Here is a 23028-nt window from a genome sequence, read left to right as displayed (position 1 = left end):
GAAGGGGGTGAACACTGACCCCTAACAGGACAACCCGAGTGACCTGTCACACAGTGAATGAGACTCATACTGGCAGGTGCCCTTCCTAGAAGCTCTGGGGAAGATGGGGACAGTGGACAGCTGACTGCAGACACAGGCAGGCGGAACAGTGGCCCATCTTGCCTCTGCCTTCTTTTAAACACAGGTGGCGGGTGATGGCAGCCCTGATATTCCTCCTGTGGTCCTCAGGAGACCGGCTGCCCCCAGAGGGTTTGCTCTTCCCACTTCAGCCTCACAAATACGTGAAGAGTCTAACCGTGCTCTGGAGAAAGCTGGATTAAACGTTGTGTTTTGAGTGGGGAACAGGTATCCCGGAGAATTTTCACTGATACCTTTCTTCCCACCTTGTCCACATTTATGAGTAAGTTCTGAAAGCCTCTGCAAAGCCTGATCTGTTTTGCTCGGGGACCAGCCAGACCACCATTCCACTCTCCCAGGAGAGAAAGCAGAAGCTACCGGGGCCTCTTTTTGTGTCTGTCACGTCGACTATTGATTGCTTCGTTTTGGCTGGACTATCATAGGATTTTACATCTAAATCACTGTCTTTCAGATCCACTTACGGATATGTTAGAAAAACACTGTTTTTAAAATTTTTAAACATTAGTAGCTACTTTCACAAGGTTTTGCATGCATTTATTTAGAGAATACAGCAGTCAACGATATTCCAGTACTGCTATGTGATCATGTGAAAAAGATTCTGCTCTGTCTAAAAATAACTAAACAAGGTGATAGGCTACCTCATGAAGTGCATGAGTTCTTCCTCTGTGGTTAATCGGGTTAACTTATCGTCACAGAGTCTATCCACTTTCCCCAAACTTCCAAGCTGCATCTTGGATGGTTAGTGTGTTTTAATAAAGACAGTCACTCTGTGGGCTTGCTTTCCTAGAGGAAGTGCATTGCACTGCCTGCCTTGAAGCTGCAGGGGAGTCTAGGACGTGGCCCTCGATATCTGAGATGACCGCACTGCTGTCCAGATGCAGGAAAGCTTTGTATTTTCACGGCCACACTCTATTTCAGAGCAGGCTCTCAGCAGGGCTGACCTGAACTACCAGGAGATGGAGATGTCGACAGACAGGGCGTGAAGCTCGTGGTCCATGATGCACTACTAGGGAACAGAGAAGTGGTTTAAACTCCACGGGTTTTTAGTTCTGAGAAAAATCAATACCCTGGGAGCCAGACAGCTCTCAGGGATTTGGGGAGGAGTGAGGAGTCTTTCCAGGGTGACATGCTTGTCTCTGCCACTACGGTAACAGAGCAGAAGGAAAACCAGGTCCCCACACACGTAACAAAATGTCTCTTCATGGAAGGGCCAGACAGCTGAGAAGATGTCAGGATCTTGCCCCAGGACACCATATTCTCGTTTTCTAAGGCAGTTTAAGAAAAGAGCACCAATTAGTTCCTTCCCAGGAGAATATTTTGCCCACCATCCTCTGACATGGACCTGAGGCACTGGAGAGCAGCCTGTGTGTGTGTGTGCATGCTTGTTATGTTCTGTGTCTGGTCCCAGAGCCAATTCAGAAGAAAATGAAATGTCTGTGGGCCCCTTTTGTGATCCAGGGAGAAGGAGGGGATGTGTGTTGTTAGAACTTAGATTACCATTGTATTGAATGGGAGGACATAATGGGGTAAAGGACATGTTTTTTGACACTTGAAGGTACTGAGCGTTTTTGAGAAGTAGCCACATGGGGGCAACTTTCTAATCTTTCATCCCTTATTTTTTTAGTGCTTTAGGATTCTTAAAGTGTGCTCCCATATACTGCCTAATTTTACCCCTGAAATGACCCAAGAGGTAAGTGTTGTCACCCTATTTACAGATGGGGACACTGGGACTCCAGAGGTAAAGTGGCTCCCCCAGGGTCTTACAGTGAGTCAGCTGCAGAGTTTGCGAGGGTAAGCTGTGCAGCTCAGAGCATGAGCAATGCGTCTGACTGCTTCCTTAGGTCTCCTGTGAGCTAGGAGTCCCCAGCATAGACCAGCCCCCATGTCCAGGGTGAGCCAACACGCAGGAAAATGTATACATACCTAAGCTGCCCCAAGGGCCCTCTTGTGACTCAGGTGGCCATCCCCAGGCTTTTGTCCACGACTCTGTTCTGTGTGCTTCGTGGGAAGGCTGCCTTTGAAACCGGCACATGGCCTTATGCAGGGCAGGCAGACGCATGAGGCTGTCAACTCTGGCCTCAGGATGCTGGCAAGGGTCAGCTCAGGCCCTGGCCTCACTGATACTCTTGTCCCACAACTAAGCCAGAATTTGTTCCCTTTTTCACTTCTACAGATTTATATCAGTGATACGTTACTGTGCCTTAAGCAGAGAGAGCTCTCTAGAACTCTCTCACAGCTCCTTGGTTTATCTTGTTCAGTTGTGCTTGGTAAACAGTGATGAAATGAGCAAACGTATGAAGACATGATTCTGAATAGAAGAATATGCCTTTAAATAATATTTGGCTGACTTTGCTCTGGAGCAGTTCATCTCTTCTTATATAGTCACGTTGCTTAACGATGGGGATACATTCTGAGAACTGCATCGTTAGGCGATTTCGTTGTGTGTGAATGTCGTAGAATGGACTGAAGGGAAACAAAATTTGCCCCCCTTCAAAATATGTCTCTAACATGAGGATTATTTTAGGCTGATTATTTTTAAGAAACAAAAGACTCAAAGGTTTTCTTGTTACCTCCCCCTTAACTGCCTAAAAGAATTCAGATAAAAAACCTGTCTCAGGAAGTGAGCTATCACGGTAGCATCACATGAACTGGGTGGTGGACGGGAAGGAACCTAGAAAAGCCTGTTGGTTGGGCTCCCCCCTGTGTTCTTCTGTTTCTGTGTGGCCAAACACTTGTTTTCCAAACGTTTGCTCCTTTTCACCTACCTGTGAATTGCCTTTCTTCCCTTAGAAGTCCCTGACTCTCCCCACGCACAACATCTTCTTTTGTCTCTAGCTGAGGATAGTATTTAAGGTGAGGGCTTTGTCCATTTTGGCAAGTTACTTGGTTTTCCTGGGTTTCTCCCATGTATACATGTCATTAAACTTTTGTTTATTTTTCTCCTGTTAATCTGTCTCATGTCAGTTTAATTCTTAGATCAGGCAGAAGAACCTAGAAGGATAGAGGAAAATTTCTTCCTCCCCTGCAGTACTTACACAAACCTAGATGGTATAGCTTACTACATTCCTAGGCTATAAGGTGCTAATCTTACGGGACCACTGTCGTATATGTGCTCTGTCATTGAAAACGTTATGCAGTGCATGATCGTATAACCACAGCAAAATAGGTCTGTAGCAGGCAGCAGAGGACCCAATTTCTGCTTGCTACTGAGATTAACAGAGGATGCAAAGTCATTGCTCCACTCGCTACAGAATGCCCAGGCTTTATTTTTACGATCAGTTTCAAGATCAGTTTCTTCAGGGAGTTGGGCACATCTTAAAGACTTAGGCCAGGGAGACTCCATGGCAGGGAGATTGGGGAAACTGAAGCTGTCTTACAGGGGCCCTGTCACTGTGTCATACAGATGTGCTCAGCCAGTCCTGCAGCACCTGCCATCTTCCCCTAAACAGGCGCTCACGGGCTCCTGCTTCTGTGTCTCCTGCCAGGAGTGGTCATCAGGGTGGCCTGCCCACCGCCTCTACCTGCCACCGGCATGCCGAGTCCTCCTACCCCCAGCTCCCTCCTCGAGAGCACTCTCCAGAGCCCTGTGGTCCAGGACACCAGAATGCATGGCAGAGGTTGGGTTGGAAGGATGGAGCGGTCTGTGTAAACACACCACAGAGGAGCCAAGTACTTTAATTTTTTTTTTTGGAGGCATAATTTAGTCATCTCACCTAGAGTGCCTCTCGCTCTATCTCTGGCAATCCAGGGTTACAGAAAACCGAGCACCAAAGGATGGAAGGGAACACTTCCCCCTCGCTCCCCATCCCTGCCCTCCCCCTGCGCCTCAGATACCATCTCAGTGATCACAGAATGAGGCTCAGGCTCAACCGTGCATCTTTCTCACGTGTTCTTTCTCTTACACACACACGCACATGCGCACACACACTCACATGAAAAGAAAGAGAACCGAAACCCACTAAAGCATATGGGGGAAAAGATTTAAGCACGTCTTCCTCCCCATTCGGCATTGAGACCAGACTCCCTGCCTTCCCAGCAGGGGCTCACCCAGCTTCGTCACTGGGTCCCACCAAGGATGAAAGGCAGCGTCCACCAGTTCCCAAGGTCCCCTTTGGATGGCAACATGTCCTGAGTCAGTCGTTCTGTTTCTGCTTGCTGTCGATGTTGCCGTAGGCTGAGCCCTTGTCTATTTCTGTCACGCCGATCATCCATCGAACTCCCATGGAAGCTGCAGAAATGGGAAGGGCAGGGAGTTAGAGGAGCCTGTAGGGACCCCAGGGTGATTTGCCCAACGAGAACCACAGAGGCAGCTGTCTGCAAATCTCAAGCATAGCTGAGAGCTGGCTGATTTGGGGTGCCATTTCCTAATCCCTGCCTTACAGGGATCCTTGAGCATAGGTCCCAGGGGTCTCACTGGACTAAGTGACATTAAGAAATGGAGCAAGGCTGTTCTGTTGGCAGGTTTTAATCCTTTGACACTGGAGGTGAACAGAATTTGGTAAGTTGTACCCAGCTGTGCATGGGGCTTACAGAATTCCTCTGCTTCTGTGCTGACCCCTAAGGCCAAGAGGATTCTCATGTGAATGCAGGGCAGGAAGTTATGGGGCACCCGTCAGTGAAGCTTAATAAAAAATATACCAGGAGCCTGGAGAATGCAAGAGCTCAAATATCTATCCAGTGCCCAGCATGTGCCACCATTGCTTATGGTGCAAGTATCAGAGCAGTGGACAAGCAGAGTTCCTGCCTCCACGGAAAGCCCTTTCTCCAACAGCAGGATTTGTCCCAAACAGAGAAAGCATAGGACCCACCTGAGAGCCCAGTAACCACTAGGAAGCTGGAGAACAGGGACTGAAGCTCCGAAGCTGCAGTTGAAGCCCTGCCTCTGGAGAGGGCCAGCTCGGTGAGCTCCCTGGGGGCAGGGACCCCGTCTCAATCACCTTGATGTGCCCAGCACTGAGTGCAGGGCCTGGCAAACAGGCCATTTGTAATACGCGTCTAAGGAAGGCTAGATGGATGATGGCTGAATCTCTAAGTCTCAATGCACGTGTTTACAGAGCATTAGCATTGGGGTCTGTGAACTGTTAGATGTGGAGGGAACCAACTGGGATGGGCGAGTCCACCAGCCAGTATGAGGCACATGTGTCCCCTGGGTCAGTCAGATGGGCAGACTTCAGCCTGGGGCCAACTTTAAAGAGGTTGGGACATGAGCCCTTGTCCCAATATTGGAACTTCTGTGCAGTAGCGATGGTGATATTGCAGAAAATAAAGAAGTGGTAAAACATGGACTCCATTGCTCGAAGGCCTCGTAAGAGGAACAAGATGTAAACTCAGAGTAATTCAGGGCAAAGTGCGGTAAGGCTCGGGCGTGCGGGTGATGAGGCCTTGGCCTGTGGGGCGGGGAGACGCAGAGTGGGTGGTTCCTCCAAAGCTCCTGGAGACCCCCGTGTCTCCCGGGGAACATGTGCCCTCTGTTTGGCAGTCACTGCACACCTGGGCAGCCCCTTCTCACCCTTCATCTCCAGGGAGCTGCGGTTTTCTCCAGGGGGCAAGAGAAATGATGTCTCTTGCAAGAGAAATGCTGAGTCTGTGCCCATCCCCCTGGGGGCCCTGGCCACCGCTGCTCCCTGCACTCCTGGCTCCCGCCCAGCAGCACTGGGGCCTGTGGCCTGCCCATGGGGAGTTACATCATAGGTAGGGGTTTTCTTCCGCATCCTCTTCTTTCTGTACTTTTTTTCCTACAAAGAGTGGGTGTTATTTTAATTTTTAACATTAAAATGTAGCTTTTAATTTTAAGAAAGATGGCAGTAGGTTCTATTTTAGGAACAGTGGCCAGTTTGCCTGCTGCAACCATACAGTCTAGAATTGGTTGTCTTGATCCAAAAGAATGAGATAAGTTTATGTGTTGTGATGTGTCAGTGGCTATGATTTATTAGAGGAAAACAGTGAGTGAGAGAAACTCCATTTGTGTGAACTTATGTATGCATATATATATATATATATATATATATGTCTGAACCTGGAAGAATGTGCACCCAACTGTTAATAGAGGTTATCTCTGTGGAGCAGGATCAAAGGGGGAATTTTGTCCTGAGACACTGTCAATTTTATACACAATTTCTTTTGTTTGGGTCTTTTACAGTGAGCACAAGAGCATCTGTATGTTTTGCAGGAATAACTGAGAGAGGTCCACTGAAATAAACACACAGACCATTGCATGCGTTTGACTCCGCGCCGTTTTTCCTCAGTCTTGGAAAGTGAGATGCCCTCTGCCCACGCTCTCCAGAGTCTCTGGAAAGGATGCCTTCCTCCCCAGACTCAGGGAGACGGGGCTAATTCAGAGGGGCTTGCAATGGGGCTCCCTTTCCCAGTGAAACCCCCCAAGTTTCCCTGTGGCTCCAGGAAGCACAGGTTCCCCCATTCGTAGGGCGAGAAGCAAATGCAGTGGCACCTGGCTGCCCCATTTCAAAAACCAAGGGAAGCTTGGTGCTATGAAGAAATAGCAGCAGTTGGAAACTACTGGTCAAATAAAGCCAGCGTGGGTTATTGAGAAAACTGAGAGTCCGAACACCTCCATTCGAGGTCAGTGCGTGTGGTGACCAAGGAGCACACGCTGCCCAGAGGGGCCTGGACCTGCTTTGAATGGCAGAGAGCCTTTGTCAGTTCCTGTTGGGCTCCCAGAAACGCTTTCCCTCATGTCAGGGAGGAGATGACTGTAACCAGCAGAGCTGTCTGCAGAGGCCAGGGAAGTGGGAGATGCCGTCACTGGAGGAGTTTACGGAGCAGCCGTGTGGCCATCCCACAGGGACAGCGAGGGAGCTCCAGCCTGGGCGAGAGCTGGACAGCCAGATGTGCAATTCCTCCAGCCTGGGATTCTCAGTGTGTCTGAACACGAGTCCTGAAATTGAGTTTCCCCTGTCAATCTGCAGGCTGTGCCTTCTCCTCACAGACGGCACAGCACCTGTGGTGAGTTGACCACACTTCCGCCCCCACCTCTCCCCTGTTAGGTGCTCCTCGTGAGCCTGTTTCGCCCCACTCACCCACAAAGAAGACGAGGACGAAGCTGGCCAGTGTCAGGGAAGACCCGCTGCTGATCATGGTGACCAGGAACCGGAAGAAAGGGTAGAGAAGCAGCGAGGCCCAGAACAACCAGTTTATGAGTGTCCAGGGCCGCCGTGGGGGCACCATGGCCGTCTCCGGGAAGGTGCCTGTCCTGTAGTACTCCTCCTGGAAGGCATCCTGGGGACAAAGAGGGGACCTCTCTTCAGACATGACACCAGGCTTGGGCAGGCCCCTCCAGAGGCACGTGGGGGCCACTGTGGCTCGGCAGAACTGGGGGTCTGCAGCACCTCACAGAAGGTGTCTTGCAGACACCTAATGTGTCTTCACAATACTGAGTTTGGCTGTCCCCTTCCCACAGTGACACCTGGAGAGGCAGGACTGCTGTAGCCCGGTTGCTCAGTCCAGGTATAGGACCTTGAGCTTAGGGGCCAGGTCAGCCGGGTCCGGTCCTAGGCCTGCTCCTTAGTACTCATCGACTGAGTACTCACCAGCTTAGTAGTCACCAACAGAGGTGACCAGCCTCTGAGGCCAGGCTGCCAGTCTGTAAGACGGGCAGTAGTCCTGTCCAGAACAGGTCGCTGGGAGAATGAAGTGAGACGATGCACTGAACCTGGCCCTCTGAACATCACAGAACAGAGTAGAAACCTGAGCCTTGGAGGAGGAGCGGGCAGAGCCGTGAGCTCGCCCCTGCACCCAACCCACGACACTGCCCCCCTGTCACCTCAGCACGCAGTTCACATGGATTCCCCATGGCACCCGGGCTGCACGCCAAAGCTGCACAATGACAACGGGCTGGGGGTGCTGCTCGGGGGAGGTGAGGCGCTCACGGAGGAGGCCGAGCCCGGGAGGACTCGGTGCCTGGCCCAGGCCAGCCACCAGCAGCATTGCTCTCTGGGCCTCCTTCCTTCCTCAGGATCAAGCAACTGTTGTAGGTGACCATCGAGACAGCCAGAAGGTCAAGAGGTCCAGCCCTTACCTGTTGGGGCAGACTCTACCTGAAACCAAATACCAGAAATTCTGCTCATCCACGTCTAAATCTCCCAGCCTGTGTGTTGCTGAGTGGTTTGCAGGAAATTCACTCTCGGGCCCAACATCAGGCTCAGTGAGGTGCACAGGGAAGAACCGGGAACCCCCCCAAGGGCCAGGCTCTTCAGCAGGTGGATGCGCAGCAGAGCCCCATCCAGCTGGACTCGCCCACGGAGCTGCGGGACCCAGGAAAGGCCACAGCCGGGAGAGCTGCCGGGCTGGGCCGGGGGCGAGGGGCAACAAGGCCAGAGAGTGTGGCACCAGGATGACAGCAGCCTCCCAGGGCGGTCATAACCGTGTGACGACGAGGGCTGAGAGCTGAACCTTATTGAATTCAGAGTCAGACAACCATGGGGAGTTTCCTCATTTCTTAACATCAGCAACTAATTCAAGTATTGTAAAAACATCCCCGGGGGCTGACAGCGTGTGTGCCAAAAACAACGCTGGGCCGCACCGGGCTGTTTGCAACCCATCTTAGCCTAGTAATGTCCCAGTTCTTGAAGGAGTCCAGTTTTCTGGAAAACGAGCTTCCATACACCTGAAACTTAGATGTTAAGTGCTGAATTTTTTCCTTTAACAACTTGAGATAGAAATGTCTAAAGTACATTACACTTTTCTTCTCTCCCAGTCAGGGGGTATGAATAATACAGTTTTTTGACCACTCAGAATCATTATTAAAATGAGTCCACAAACGGGCCATTTGGGCTGGATAACCTCTAACCCCTTCCCTGGGGATTCAGGAGCTCTGTGCTGCAGCCCCTTCCCCAGCTGAGTCCAGACCTCCCTCCTTGTGTCTCTTCTTGGACAAAGGCTGAGGGGAGCCCGGAGGTTCTCAGGGGAAATCAAGTAATCAAGAAACTATAGGACAATCGACTCATGTGCCAGGTGCTCCCACCCTCAAGAACTGAGGCACACAGAGCCTGTCGCCTAAACAGATGACTTATAAGGAAGTGATGATGACATGCCCAAGAGATGGCACCTAACTCTGCCAAGGCCTCTCACTTTGCCTCCCTGCCAGAAATGTGGGTGATTTTTCTCATCCCAAGTGGGGGCCACCCGGAGCCTGATAACTGTGCAGTGGACTGAATCTGTCCCCACAGAATTCCTGTGTTGAAATGTACTGTACCCCCCAGTGTGATGGTGTTAGGAGGTGGGGCCTCTGGGAGGTGATTAGATCATGAGGGTGGAGCCCTCATGAATGGGATTAGTGCCCTAAGGGACCCCCAGAGAGCTCCTTCACTCCCTCCATCTCGTGAGGACTCAGCAAGTGGGATGAGGGCCGTGACCAGACCCAACCATGTGGGCACCCCGATCTTGGACTCCCAGCCTCCAGACTGTGAGACATAAATTTCTGTTGTTTATAAGTCACCCAGTCTGTGGCACTTGGCTATAGAAGCCTGACTGGACTAAGCCAGGAGGTGATACTTTTATGCCTTTTTAAAAACAGCTTTATTGAGGCGTCATTCACATACCATAAAATTCACTCATTTTAAAAATGGGCACGTTTTTTAAAATTCTTTTCCTTAGTGGTCTTAAGCACCTTTTCCTATTGTAATATTACAATGGGGGACCGATGATGCTTTTGCTGTCTTGTTTCTAGAAAGACATTTGCTAGGCCAAGACTGTTTATGTGCACCTCTAGCAAGAGGAACAAGCTCTCCCTTCTCTAGGAGTCAGCAGGATGCAGGACTTCTTATTCCCTGAACAGTTTTCTTTTTCTCTGGTTTGTTTAGAAAACTAAATCTCACCCCAGGACCCCTCCCTGTTACCCAGCGACATGGCCACTGTAGTAACTCTTGCTGGCCTTCCAGGCTTCCTGACTGTGACTTTGTTACTTTGCATGGTGGGACGCGGAGGGCCTGTGGGGGGCCAGACTTCAGCTCCCACAGCGGGATGTTTGTGACCTCTCCTGGCTGGATAACTTCTTTTGTAATAAAGCCTGCCCTGCCAGGAGGGGACTTTTGTTATGATGCTTTCATTTTTCGTTTCCGTGTGTGATCATCACATGGCCTAAGTTGGAACTGAGAATAGTATTTGGTGAAAGGAGAGTTGGTTTGTTCCAGACAGAAACACCAACCCAAAAGTCAGAAGGAGGGTGAGATCCTGTTGGTGAATGCCCTGAGCGTACAGTCAGCAGCAGATGACCCAAGCCCCGGAGAGGAGGGTGCCAGAGGCCATGCCGTCTACACAGCCGGAGCGGCTGGGCTTGCCCAACATTGGGCTTAGCAAAATAAAATTTCTCTTGTGGTCTTGGAGAAGAAAGGAGGGAGAGAGGGAAGAAAAGAGAAGGAAAAAGAAAAGAGACAAAAAGAAAGGGAGGGACAGAGACGGAGCTGGCTCCTCTTTTGTCAGCGAGTCTGGCAGAGGAGATGGTGTCTGAGAACAGCCCTCCCCATATTCTCAGGTGGAGGCGTCCCAGCCTCCCTGGAGAGAAAAGACCTGGCCTCCAGCACCTGAAGCCAGAGCTCGGGCCTGAGAGTGGCCTTTGCAAAGGACTGTGCCTTGGGGCCAAGCCCCAGATCCTGCCACCCTTCCAAGGAGCAAAGAAACGATTGCCAGCTTGCAAAACCCTTAGTATAAGCAAAGAAATGATTGCCAGCTTGCAAAACCCTTAATTCTTATTCTTGAAGGCCAGTGCTTGTAAGTGGAGCCTTTCCCGCTGGCCCTGCACCCCACATTCCCAGCTCTGCACCCCACACAGAGCCACTCCGACCTTGGCCTCCGTGGACCCTGCACACCCACAAGACAGCCCAGAATGTCGCTTCTTTCACCCATATTTTAATTTGCACCATTAATGGCTAATTTCTCATCCCTTCAGCAGACATCACCCTACAAGTTTAAGTTGCTTTAAGTTAGAAATGAAAAGTCAGAAATTGTTCAAAACAGACAACTGAGAAACCATGAGGGCTCTGCGGACAGTGGTTCTGGGACTGTAGGTTCAACCTGAGATGGAGTGCATTTGGCAGCTGCCTGTGTCCCCAAGGAGATCATGTGAGGGTCATGTCACACCCTCTATAGCAAGCAGGGGTCCCAAACCCTGACATGTAATAAACGTGTGCGTTTTCTAAATGCTCAACTTGTTCCACTTAAAGGATGGCCCTGTTTTCAGAGATGACACCCTTTCTATTTTTGCGAGTGTTTAAATGGCAGTGGTAGATTTCTTTTTATTCGTGTCCCTGCTTGAACAGAATACCATGTTGGCACACCCCTGTTGGCTGCCCACCACTCCCTCCCACATTTTGCAGAAACTTACTTGGCCGTGAAATTGAACTGGGAACTGCCCTAAAACCCCAAGCTCAAAGCCAACAGAGTTGTCTTTGGACACCGTACATCTAAAAGATGATGATTAAAACAGAGTCCTACTTCAACAAGCTTGGTGGGGCACCAAGATTTTTGGCACGGAAAGCCCCGGACACATCTAGTCTCCTGACACAGAAAGGGTAGGATGCATATCGTTCTTTGATATGTACTCTCATTTCCTCTTGGTGGCACTGCTGACCACTTCCACTTACTGGTCAGTGGTTGTCCCCCAAGGGAAAAGGCCAGCCTCAAAGGTCTGTTCACAGACGCAGGGAACTGGGCTGTCGTCCCAGCCGCCGTGTGGAGAAGAGACCTGGCCCCCGGCACCTGGCTCTGCTTACGGAGCTGGAAGATGTGGGCAAATTACATCATTCTCTGGACCTTAATTTCCTCGTCACTAACATAAGAGCTTTGAACTATGGCTGTTTGAGGAACTCTCCCAAATTGAACGTTATCATTTTAATGCAAACATAGTTGAGAGAAAAACATTCTGAGACTTTATCTAGAAGGAAAGGGGCCTCTTTGCTAAAAGCCCAAGGAGGCCCGGTTTACACCATGACCACAGTTCTCACGCCTGGACAGAGGAAAGAAAGGGCAGATCGAGAAAAATCTCCTTTGCTTTGATAGTTTGGGGCCTGCATTTGTTGTAGATTTGTTTATGTGGCTCTTTATGAAAGGATTCATTTCTTAGGCCTTTTCTTGGCCCATTTTTCTTTGTGCTAACAGTGACATTTTTTATACTGCCTCGATGAAACTAGAAAACAGCACAAGGAGAATGCTGCCTCGTGCAGGAAACCAGAGGGAAAGAATTTATATTGTTTTGTGTTTCTCTGTCTGTGCATCAGCACAGAACCTCGATAACTTGGCATCTGCTGTTAGAAAGCATCAGGCAGTGCGTTTCCAAACACGAGTCCTCAGACCGTCTGCGTCAGAAGCAGCTTCCTAGAAATACACATTTCTAGGTTCCACTTCAGGCCTACTCAGCAGGAATCTCTGAGGCTGAGGCCTAGGCATCTGGACAGTTGCAGCTCTGGTCACAGGTAAACGTCGCTCTTTAAGAGGAGTCTGAGAGCTATGCCCATAACCCAGCCAGAAAAGAGACCAAAATGGCCAACTCAGAGTGGCATTTCAAAGGCATCATTGGAAAAACACTTACTTGGGAAGACAGGAGCCACTTCTTGCTAAGAGACTATCAGGATCTTGATTCCAAAAACAGCATATTTATTTATAAGAGCGTCTGTACTTAATTTGATGGCGGTAACTTGGAAGACTTTTGGACCGAGATCCTAACAGATTCTCAAAGGCAAGATTAAAACTGTTATTCAACTGGAGCGGAGGTCTCATAAAGTTTTGTGTGATTATCTTCTCTTCAGGGATGGGGAGAAAAAGCAAATGTCAGCCAGTCTATTCATGGAATTGGATGAAAGGAAATTAGAATTCTGCCAAATGTGTCTGATTCTAGATAATGCACTGGTTTGGGCTTAAAACATATGATGGATCAGAAATAAGTTTTTACTGGGTAGTGAGACCTGGTCATAAAAATGGAGAGAAACCAATGAAAGATAAGGCCCTGCTCAGAGGAAGGAAAGAGAAAGTGGGGGGCCCTGGGGAGCTGGAGCACAGACAGGAGGGGGCACTGCAGCAGGTCAAACCCAGCCAAGGTGGAGCCTTCTGGGCTTTATCCTGCTTGTGCCCGTGATGTTTTGAGACCACACAGGTGAACAAATGGTGGACCCAGAAGCCATGAAGACCATCTGCCTGGCTAAAGAGAACACCACACCTTCAAGAGTATTTTGCTTTAGGACCAGAGACACGAAAATAGACACAGCTGTTGGGGCCATTACTTCCTTTCTGTCCACTACACCCATGAACTAGTTCCATTCTTTCTCTGAAGCCCCCGTAAAAAATAATTTGCCCTGTTCTTTTTCCTCTTGCCAAGTAGAGTGGCAGCTCCAGGACTGCCGATAACTGGGGTGTGAGATCTCACCCAATGGAAGAAGGCTTGCCGCCCCTCTCAGTTCCCAAAGGCCCCCACACTGCACCCACAGCTGCCACCAGAAGTGGATCCGTGAGCCCCTGCAGGGCCGCCCCCACTGCACTGACCTTCTCCTGGTAGAGTTTGTGGAGCCAGGCTGAACACTTGTCCTCATCTTCCGGGACTTCTTCTAGAGGAATCCGCCTGCAAAGCAGAGAGCAGCTACTGGGAGGAGGCCAATGCCAGGCGCCCCAAACCTGATTTCAAAATAACAGTGCTTGCCATCTTTGGCTTCTGTTTAGGGAGCAGCAATCATGTGGATGTGAAGAGGCTAATTCAGTTGATAGAAAGGGGGGAAATCTATGTCCACCATGTTGCAGTCATGGCCCAGGAAGGAACGAGCCAGGGCCCTTTCAGTGACTCAGACAGAGACTCGGTCAGGAGAGGACACTGGCCTCTTTCCGTCCTCCCTGCCACTTTACAGAAAGGCTCCAGACGCCTGACGTTTGCCTCTCAGTAGAAAACAAGGCCTCCGTTTCCACATGAGATACTCCCACATACACAGAATCTGTGTAGGACATAATATGCTGGAACTTGTCCCAGCCAGGCAACAACGCTAATGGCAAAGTATCTCCCATTGCATGATTCCTTTGGCCTTGTGGGCAGTCTTGAGGCCGACTTTCTGCAAGGGTTTGGCTAAGTAAAAGGATGTGTATCTTGGAGAACTAATGTTCCTCCTAGACAGGAGAAACCAGGCTCTGTGGCTCAGACCCTCGGCTCACGAGTGGGAGATAGAAATTCCAGGGGGCCGTGGGCTGGTGCTGTCAGGGCTGAAGGCTCCATCACTTGCAAACAGCCTATGCTGAACGAGAGGAGAAGTCACTGGGCCACATTTCCTGTTCCATAGATATTTCTATTTGTTTTTAGGTTGCTGGCTTTTGTGATTTCACAAAATGCATGGCATGTTCATTTACTTGATTTTGTCCATGTAAATTTCTGCATCCATCATGATTTTCTGTGGGTCATTTCATTCCCCTCTCTGGCCCAATGACTTACTAATAGACATTTTTAGAACTTATCCATCTCACTATAGCCTGTTAAGAGAGTAAACTGTGGAATTTCGTCTTATAACAGGCAGTATTATACAGAGCTAAGTTTTTCACATAAGTAAAAATTACCCTGTAAGCTCGCACATAGTCTTCCACAAATAGTCCACTTTGCTCTTTCTGATCTACTCTGGTTTGCAAACCAGATCTCTAAATGTGTTTCTTGAAAAGAGTTAGAAAGCCTGCCTACTATTTCTTTACTTGGATAGTGGGAGTTTAGGCGATTTTGCTTTTTTCAATAACATATTTGACGTTATTGCCACATACAGAGTGTTCTAGAACACTTGGCTAATCTCCAGTAGTGGGCACTTCAGATCATCTTGGTTGGCCTTCGGGGGAGACAACCTCCCGCACAAGAAGCCAGTGCCATCCCTGAGCCCCGTCACATTGGGTTTTAATGTGTGAATCACATTTGTGTTTTACTGTCTGCAGTGTCTTTCAGTTGTTTCCCACTAATCTCAATGACATTGCAGAGGACTAGGGTCAGACCCATTCTATACGTCTTGTGAAAGTGTTTTCAATAAAATCGTAATAGCTTGGAATATAACACATAAGTGAGGTACCACTAAAATGTTCTCCATTTGCTTCTAGACGGCCTTATAAATTATATATGCTCTTATCTCTGTATATTTCTATGTAGCTGACAAATCCTCCAAGAAAAGGGGTCAATAAAATCATCTTGTCACACTCAGTCTCAAAATGATTGTGTAAAATATTGTTTTGCATTTGTCCAACCTGAGCTCCGTGATAAGGATGATGGTGAGAGAGAATCAGGAAGTAGCTGGGAGGAAAGGAGGCTTCCCCTGATTATGTGCAACAGTGGCCTGTCTGTCTCGAGTTCATAATATAACTACAGACTGTGAACAAGTTCAATTCAGTACAGACTGCAGACAAGAAAATATTACATAGATTTCCCTGGAAGAAGGTCCGTAGGTCATTTGTGATTTATTTACGTTGAAGCCGGCCCTCTCTTTTCTGGAAAGGAAATGGAGCCAACTTACCTAACATATAAATCTGCGTGATATTTCTTTCCATTTAGGACTCCCAGCAGTGTTGGATTTTCATTATTTCTGAAATTGAGTGTACAGTCATATACAGCTGAAACTATAAAAAATAAAACAAATACAAAGCAGTATAGAGCGTGTGAACCCAAATTTGTTTTGTAAATACACACATTGGAAAACAATAATCAAATTGCTAGCTGGTTATCTCGGAATGAGGACGTTACTGGTTTCTTCTTCATGCTTGCTCTGTTGTCCAAATGGTCTACACTGGACACATTTTGTAATCAGAAAAGCACACTACCACTTAGTAATGGGAAACCGAGTTATGACTGAGGTCAGACCAGTTTAAAGTAATACTGCAGTGTCCCACTGAGATGACTACAACAAATGCAAATATTTAAACAAATAGCAATAGTAAGATGAAGCAATCCAGAGAATACTCTCTGAGGATGTGTCTGACTTATGGCTGCATGACCATTCTATGTGCATTTTTTCCTCTAGAAAATAAGACAGCTACAAAACTAGAATAAGATACTGGAAACTTCTTAAGGAATTGAACTATAGTCCGTTGAAACATGGCTGAGGAACAAACAAGAATCTGTGATTTTAATAGGTCTACTGACTGGTGAGTTAACCTGTCAATATATTCAAAGTGATGTCAGAATTCACTGTCGCAGTCCCAGGACCTGGCCCATGCCTGATAAATGCTCACTGGGTGGCAGGCTGGCAGGATGCATGAATGAACAGTGAGCGAACAGCAGTGTAGAAATGCCAAGTGGAAACAGATGGCCTCTTCCTGCCACGTCAGGGAGACAGGGCTGGACGGTAGAAAGAACAGGAGTTTTGGAGTCAGACTGGGTGCAAATCCCAGGCCACCTTTTCCCAACCACGGGATCTTCTCTTGGACATGCCGCTTAGCCTCCCTGAGCCCAGTTCTCCGGGAGAACGGGACTCCTGATGCCTCTGTCCCACGGTTGCTAGATGACGAATGTCAGCAGGTCCCATGGGCCTAGCCCCTTGTCTGTGCTCGATAGACTGTGAGCCTGGTACTTTACTGAGAGCTTTGCATATGTGCAATTACTATTAATAAAGTGCATCGGAGGATGAGAGGAGGGTAGAAAGTCATTTGGTCCGGCTGTGAATATGAAGAACCAAGATTTGAAAATAAGGAAAAAAAATCACCATCCATGTGGGGTCCACGGGGGTGCTCTGGCAGCTCAAGTGCATCTTAGCCAAGGGGAATCCCTCCTGTTGGCCTGCACAAGTGCTTGGGGGTAGCCACTCCCTGACCCAGCAACTGAGACCACTCTCCCATCCTCCTCGGGGCTGGAGACTGACTATCCTCCCTCGTGGGGAGAGGCGTCACCGACCGGGAAAATCTGGCTTGTGGAAAATAACCCCCATGTTTGTTATATTTTCCAGGCATTTAAGCTTAAAATTACCCCTAGTAAAGGGCATTCAGCCAATATTTGATTAAATGTTCACTATGTGCCAGACCTGACACTAAGTCCTGCACATATTCCTCGTTTAACCCTCCTTGCAACCCTAAGAAGTTTCCTGCAAGAGCAAGCTTAGGATCAGAGGTGAGGTGACTTGCCCAGGCTCACACAGCCAGTGAGGGAGGAGCGGGGCCCCATGGCTGGGTCTCCTGACTATCTCTGACTCTGCCGGATGGCCAAAATGGAAGCAACTTGTGTCTGGGAGGTCAGAGGAGGGATAAGCAACAGGTGGGCATCCTTGGCCCTGGTTGCTGGGGTCAGGCGTGCAGACAGGGGCAGCTATAGACAGGTCCTAGTCCTTAGAGCAAATCCAGAATAAAACGTGTTCGTAGACGACAGCTGGTGCCCCTCTGTGACGTGGTTCCTCTTGGAGGCCGGGGCCGTGGAGAGGGAGTGCCCAGGCGGCCACGCCTGGGAGGCCCTTGGTTCTGCTAAACCCCAATAAGCTACCAAGTCTCCAGAACCCGCTTCTCCTCCCTCTCCCCGGGAGTGACGCTGGATGCTCGGGTGCTGTGAGGAGCAGAAATGGTGGTGTCTGTGGGTGGCGCATGTGGCACGGGGCCAGCAAGGAGCAGTCAGGAAACGTGGTGACCAGGAGAAGGTGGGGCGGGAAGGAAGCGATGAGAAGCTGGGTGAGAGGAAACAAGTCCACCAGGTAATGGGACAAAGGTCAGAGCCGGGACACAGGGGGAGCGGCCAGGGCACGGCGGCAGGCTGCGGGGACGGGTGAAAAGCAAGGCAGGCTGGGGGAGGGGGCGCGGATGGGGTTCTTAAACCCCCACTGCAGTGGCTGCGGAAGTGGGGCCTCGGTTAAAAACGCAGATTCGGGGCCCCATCGCTGCAGAGGCCCCAACAGGAGGCCTGGGTGGGGCTGCGTCTGCACAGGTCCTGCCAGACCCCAGGTGTGGGCAACGCCACAGGAGACCCCTTGCCGTCCACACCCGCACTGTCTAACCCAGATCCCCGATGCAGGCCTGGGAGGAGCTGGGGCCCTGTGCCCTTGGCCTCACAGGTCGATGGGAGAACCACCGGCCAGGCCAAGGGGAGAAGGCCATGTGGGGACAGGAGCCAGGTGACCGGTGGCCCGTCTCTTCCCTCCACGACTGCGCCCAGCCTGGCCCCAGGAGGACTAAGGAAGGCCTGAGTCAGCCCTGGAGCAGGGCGTGGCCCTTCCCGCCCCCTTTGGAGCCAAGGGACAAGGGAAGTGGGTCTTTCTGAACCCAAGGGATGGGGACTAGAAAGAAGACAGAGCAATCGTGACCAGAGGCCGGAGAGAAGTTGGGGTTGCTACTTTCTCCCAAACTCAGAGGGTCAGCTCAGACAGATGACAAGGTCACAGAGGTCATCATCTGGAGGCAGCTGGTGCCAAGAGATGGGCAAGAAATGCCAAACAAAAACAAAACAACAACAACCTGGGCTACCCCGGGGAGGGGGCGGTGTGGGCCAGGCTGAACCCAGGTGAGGACCCCGGGCATCCACATGGGCCCCACAGCCCTGCAGTACCGGGACTGAGCAGTAGAGGGCAGTGTCAGCTCAGCCTGTGTGTGTAAGTGTGTGACTGTGGAGTGTGAGTGTGTGAATGTGTGTGAGAGAGAGCGGGCAGTGGCCGAACCTCTGATGCCAGGTGTGCACGTGCCATCCTCTGTCCCCTCCTAGCTCCTAGCCACAGTCACTGGGAAGCATAGCCAAGGACAAAGCTATTTGTATCAGGGGTGCTGGGGTTTGGTTTTCCTTGCTGCAGTGGGGAGGCCGGGGACCCCGGGATCTTCCTTACCTACATTTCTCAAACTCCTCACGGTGACGGCGAAGCCCTTGGTGCGCGGCAGCAGGTGGTACTTGAGGCTGGGCAGCCCCTTGGCCTGAGCCACCTGCATGCTGATCTGGTGCTTCTTCTCTGTGAAGCGGGTGCCCTCGCAGTGAATCAGGAACTGGAAGGGACAGGGTGGTGGTCACCCAGGGTCCTACAGTCACACACAGCCCTCCCTCACACACAGCCTTGTGGCCACACTCGTGCCCAGGGTCACACACGCCATCCATCCTATAGGTCACATGCCGTCCCCCTTCATACACTGCAGTCACACACGGTCCTACAGGAGCCCTTAGGGAATGGCCAGAGCAAGGATGGCCCGGCAGCTGGGTGGGGCCCAGAGGCCCGCCTTCCTCTGCTCATGGCTCTGTGCATGGACCTCTGGCTGCCCAGTGTCTCCTGTGTCCAAGGTTCTCATGAACTTTGGAGACAAAGGGTTTACCATTTGAGGATACTTAGAAAGAAGAGGAGAGAGAGAGAGAGAGAGAGAGAGAGAGAGAGAGAGAGTGTGTGTGTGTGTGTGTGTGTGTGTGTGTGTGATGAGAGCATCCTGTGTGTATGTGAGTGTGAGTGTGACAAGAGCATCCTGAGTGTGAGTGTGTGTTTGACAAGAGCATCCTGAGTGTGAGTGTGTGTTTGACAAGAGCATCCTGAGTGTATATGTGTGTGTGACAAGAGCATCCTGAATGTGAATGAGTGAGTGTGACAACAGCATCCTGAGTGTGAATGTGTGTGAGTGTAAGAAGAGCATCCTGAGTGTGTGTGTGAGTGACAGGAGCTTCCTTAGGATTTCTGTCTGCATCAGTAAGCCCAGAGACAGGACGAAGGCAGCGTGCGCGCAGTGGGGGAGGCCGTGGGCAGGCCGGCAGGGCGGCGGGAGGCATGTCAGGCTGTTCCGGGGGCTGTGCATCGGTGTGGTGTGGTGCAGGTGTGGTGAGGCTGCTCTGGGCCTTACGTACAAAATACTTCTCTGGGTAATCCCGGAGGTGCAGCAAGCTCTGCGAGACGGTCTTGCGGTCTTGCTCCCACTTGCGTGTGCAGAAGACCATCTCCGTGAAGTACCACATCCAGCCGATTATGGGGACGTAGGCCAGCTCCTTCTTGGCCAGGACTTTGGAGCCCTGCAACAGAGAAGGGGGCCGGGGTGTCCGTGAAAGGGATAATGGGGCTGTCTCCCGTGGCTCTTGGAGATGTTACTAGAAAAAGAAAATGTGCACTTCAAAGGCTGAAGGGGACAGTTCTGGAACACAGTGAAGCAAGAAGCCACTGACCCCAGAGCCTCCCCACCTGGAGGTCAAGGTTGTGCTAACTCCGTCCTGTGTCGGGGCGTGGAGGGAGGGGCCTGGGTCTCAATGGGGGAGGGCAGGCACCAGCAAGAGTCAGGAACATTTGAGGGTCTCGGGGATGCTCGGGTCATCCTCCAAGGGTCTCCAGGTGGTCACCATCGCTTCTTCTTACTAAGCCCATCATGCAGTTGGTAACGCCATTTACCAAACTGTTCCTCTAGATCTCACTCAATCCAGACTTGCTGGCTCTGCAGGCAGGGGAGACATTACGACCAGGAAACGGGACCCAGAGGATTCTTTGGATTGTACGGCTGGGAAATGGTGGAGCTGGGAGTGAAACAGATCACCAGCTCCCATTGGGAACTCTCCACCCATCCCCTCGCCAGCTCAGCTCTAAGGCTGAAAGTGGTGCCTGGGCATCTGCCAGAGACGACCCGAGGCTGCTCCAGATGCAAGGATTTGGCCCACCAGCAGGCTGGGCCTCTAACCAGCTGTGCCAGGCTACACAGCCTATGCTAGACTGGGGACGACCAGGGATTCAGTCGGGTGGAGGGGGCTGGGGAGACACCAAAACAGCTTTTGATCTAGTGGGTCTGGGTTCTATATCTGTCACCCTTAATTTTGGAATTGGCCAGGACGCTCCTTGAAATAGCCATCATCAGTCAATCAACGGCACAGATGCCGCAGGCGGTAATGTGGACGGTCGGGGCAGCCTTAGCTGATCCCCTGGTGACTAGGGTCGGGTTATGCCCCTGAACTCAGGAGGCCCAGAGGCAAGAAGAGCGATGTGTCGGCAAGGCCATCTCTCCTCTCTTCCTCGACAACCAAGAAGCTACAGCTCGGCAGAGGGGCAATCAGCCATGTCCCCCAACCCACCCGTGGAGACCCCAGAATGGCATGAACGGCCACTTCTCCCTTTACCTTTAAAAAACAACAAAGAAAGAAAAGTACAGACACCTTTCAGCTTAGTCTCCGTGTTTTGATGGGTGTTTTTTTGTTTCTCCCACAAATCCAACACTCAAACTCTCTTGCAGAGAACTGAGCCACAAAATTGGAGGCCTTGGGCCAGCCCAGTGGCATAGTGGTTAAGTTCACGTGCTCCACTTCGGTGGGCCAGGGTTCTCGGGTTCGGATCCTGGGCATGGACCTACACACAGCTCATCAAGCCATGCTGTGATAGCATCCCACATACAAAATAGAGGAAGATTGGCATGTATGTTAGCTCAGCGACAGTCTTCCTCAAGCAAAAAGAGGAAGATTGGCAACAGATGTTAGCTCAGGGCCAATCTTCCTCACCAAAAAAAAAAAAAAAAAAATCAGAGGCCCACCCCCGGAGGACCGGGAGGCGAGTCCCTGTGGGTCAGAGGACTCCCTGTGCATGGGAGGAGGGCTTACCATGTGCCACAGGCTATGCACTTTATATAAATCCCGTTCAAGTATAAACCAACAGGAATAGGCACCCATTGTACAGATGATCAAACTGAGGCTCAGAGATGTTAACTAACTTGCCCAGAATCACACAGCTAACAGTGGGGGAAGCTGAGCATTTAGGCCAGGTTGTCTGTTGGAGGCCAATGTCCATGATAAACGTTAATGAACATCAAATCCCTCGGCCAGACGCTGGCCGCCTACCCAACAGCCATTTCCCCTCCTCTTTCATTACAGACTCTCCATTTTGTTCCAAAGGCAACATGCTCAGGCTTGGGGGTGACCATGAGGGATGCCAGCCCAGCTCAGGGTTCCCCTGGACCCCTCAGCTTAGTGTGGGCATATGACCCAGTTCTGACCAAGGTGACTCAGAGGTCCTCTGGGGATGCATATGTCCTGGGGCTTCTGGGGAAGATACTGCTCCCTGAGAAAAAGAGATAGCCTGGAGGCCCGGCCGGTTTCCCTGCCATGAACACGGTTGCTCAATGTGTCACAGCTTTGACTGTCATGTGGGGACCCTCAGACAACAGCCTAGAATGCCGAGGCCACTGGGGACACTGCGCCAACCCGGGAGGCGTCTGGCTGCAGCCCTGCTATTGTCTGAGGTAACGGAACGTCTTCATGGCTGAAGCCACTGGAATCAGGGTTTCTGAACCTCTCGAGCTGACCACGGCCTCAAGAAGTCCAGAGCATCAGTCACGTTACTGTTAAAAATCTCTCTAGATTCAGCTTCTCTCTTTTCAACATGGAGTTACTTTATAGTCCTAAGAGGGTGAACTAATTATCCTGCCTCCTGCTTTCTCATGCTATAAATGAGAAGGAAATGCCTGTCACTCAGAAGCATGAGGACAGATTGCCTGGGCATCACCACTCTCCCCACAGGAGCCATTTAAAAGCCCATCCACTCTGTGTCCACTGGCGGGTCCAGGCGTGGGAGGCCCCCTCCCCCGGACGCTCCTCCTGTCAGCGGGGATGTGCTCATGTTCCCTGCTTCCTGTGTTTCAGTCCCCTCTCTACTCACAGCCTCTAAAATGAAAACAAAAATCTTCACCAATGAACTCAACTTATCTTCTTGGTAGGTTAGGACTATTTTTAAAAATTTTATATTCCTGAACTCATTCTAAAAATAATTCATGGCAATATGAAGGAGTTGTGAAAGGTGATCCGATGGATGGCCAAGAGGTGGACCCTGTGCTAAAGTAGCAGCCTTGGGTCTGGGAAGGCGAGTGGTCCCCTGCAGTGAGTCACAGCTGCTTTTGGGGGAGAAGTCCTCTCAGGGGTACTTCCTATTAATGGTTCCATCCCACAAGAACCCAGGGGGTCTTAGTGCTTGGCCTTGGATGGCCTGCTGCTAAAAGGACATGGCAACTTTGGCAGTGACATGGGATCCATGTGTAGAC

At 50.7% G+C, this 23028-nt stretch overlaps 1 protein-coding gene across 6 annotated transcripts in view; it reads right to left on the bottom strand.

Annotated features, from left to right (window-relative positions):
• Nucleotides 1–3344: 3344 nt before the first annotated feature.
• Nucleotides 3345–23028, bottom strand: part of AGPAT4 (1-acylglycerol-3-phosphate O-acyltransferase 4) — a 125377-nt gene continuing 105693 nt past the window's right edge. For all 6 annotated transcript variants that reach the window (XM_058534027.1, XM_058534029.1, XM_058534031.1 and 3 more), the window contains 6 exons: nt 19874–20035; nt 18882–19035; nt 15606–15708; nt 13627–13702; nt 7176–7374; nt 3345–4366 (listed from right to left, as the gene is read on the bottom strand). In XM_058534027.1, the coding sequence (XP_058390010.1) occupies nt 4272–4366; nt 7176–7374; nt 13627–13702; nt 15606–15708; nt 18882–19035; nt 19874–20035 (789 nt within the window). In that variant the 3' untranslated portion in view covers nt 3345–4271. The remainder of the gene's footprint in view (nt 4367–7175; nt 7375–13626; nt 13703–15605; nt 15709–18881; nt 19036–19873; nt 20036–23028) is intronic.

This window comes from Diceros bicornis, chromosome 39, assembly GCF_020826845.1.
Source record: "Diceros bicornis minor isolate mBicDic1 chromosome 39, mDicBic1.mat.cur, whole genome shotgun sequence".
Lineage (NCBI taxonomy): Eukaryota > Metazoa > Chordata > Mammalia > Perissodactyla > Rhinocerotidae > Diceros > Diceros bicornis.
This window is presented reverse-complemented; position numbering and strand designations above follow the sequence as displayed.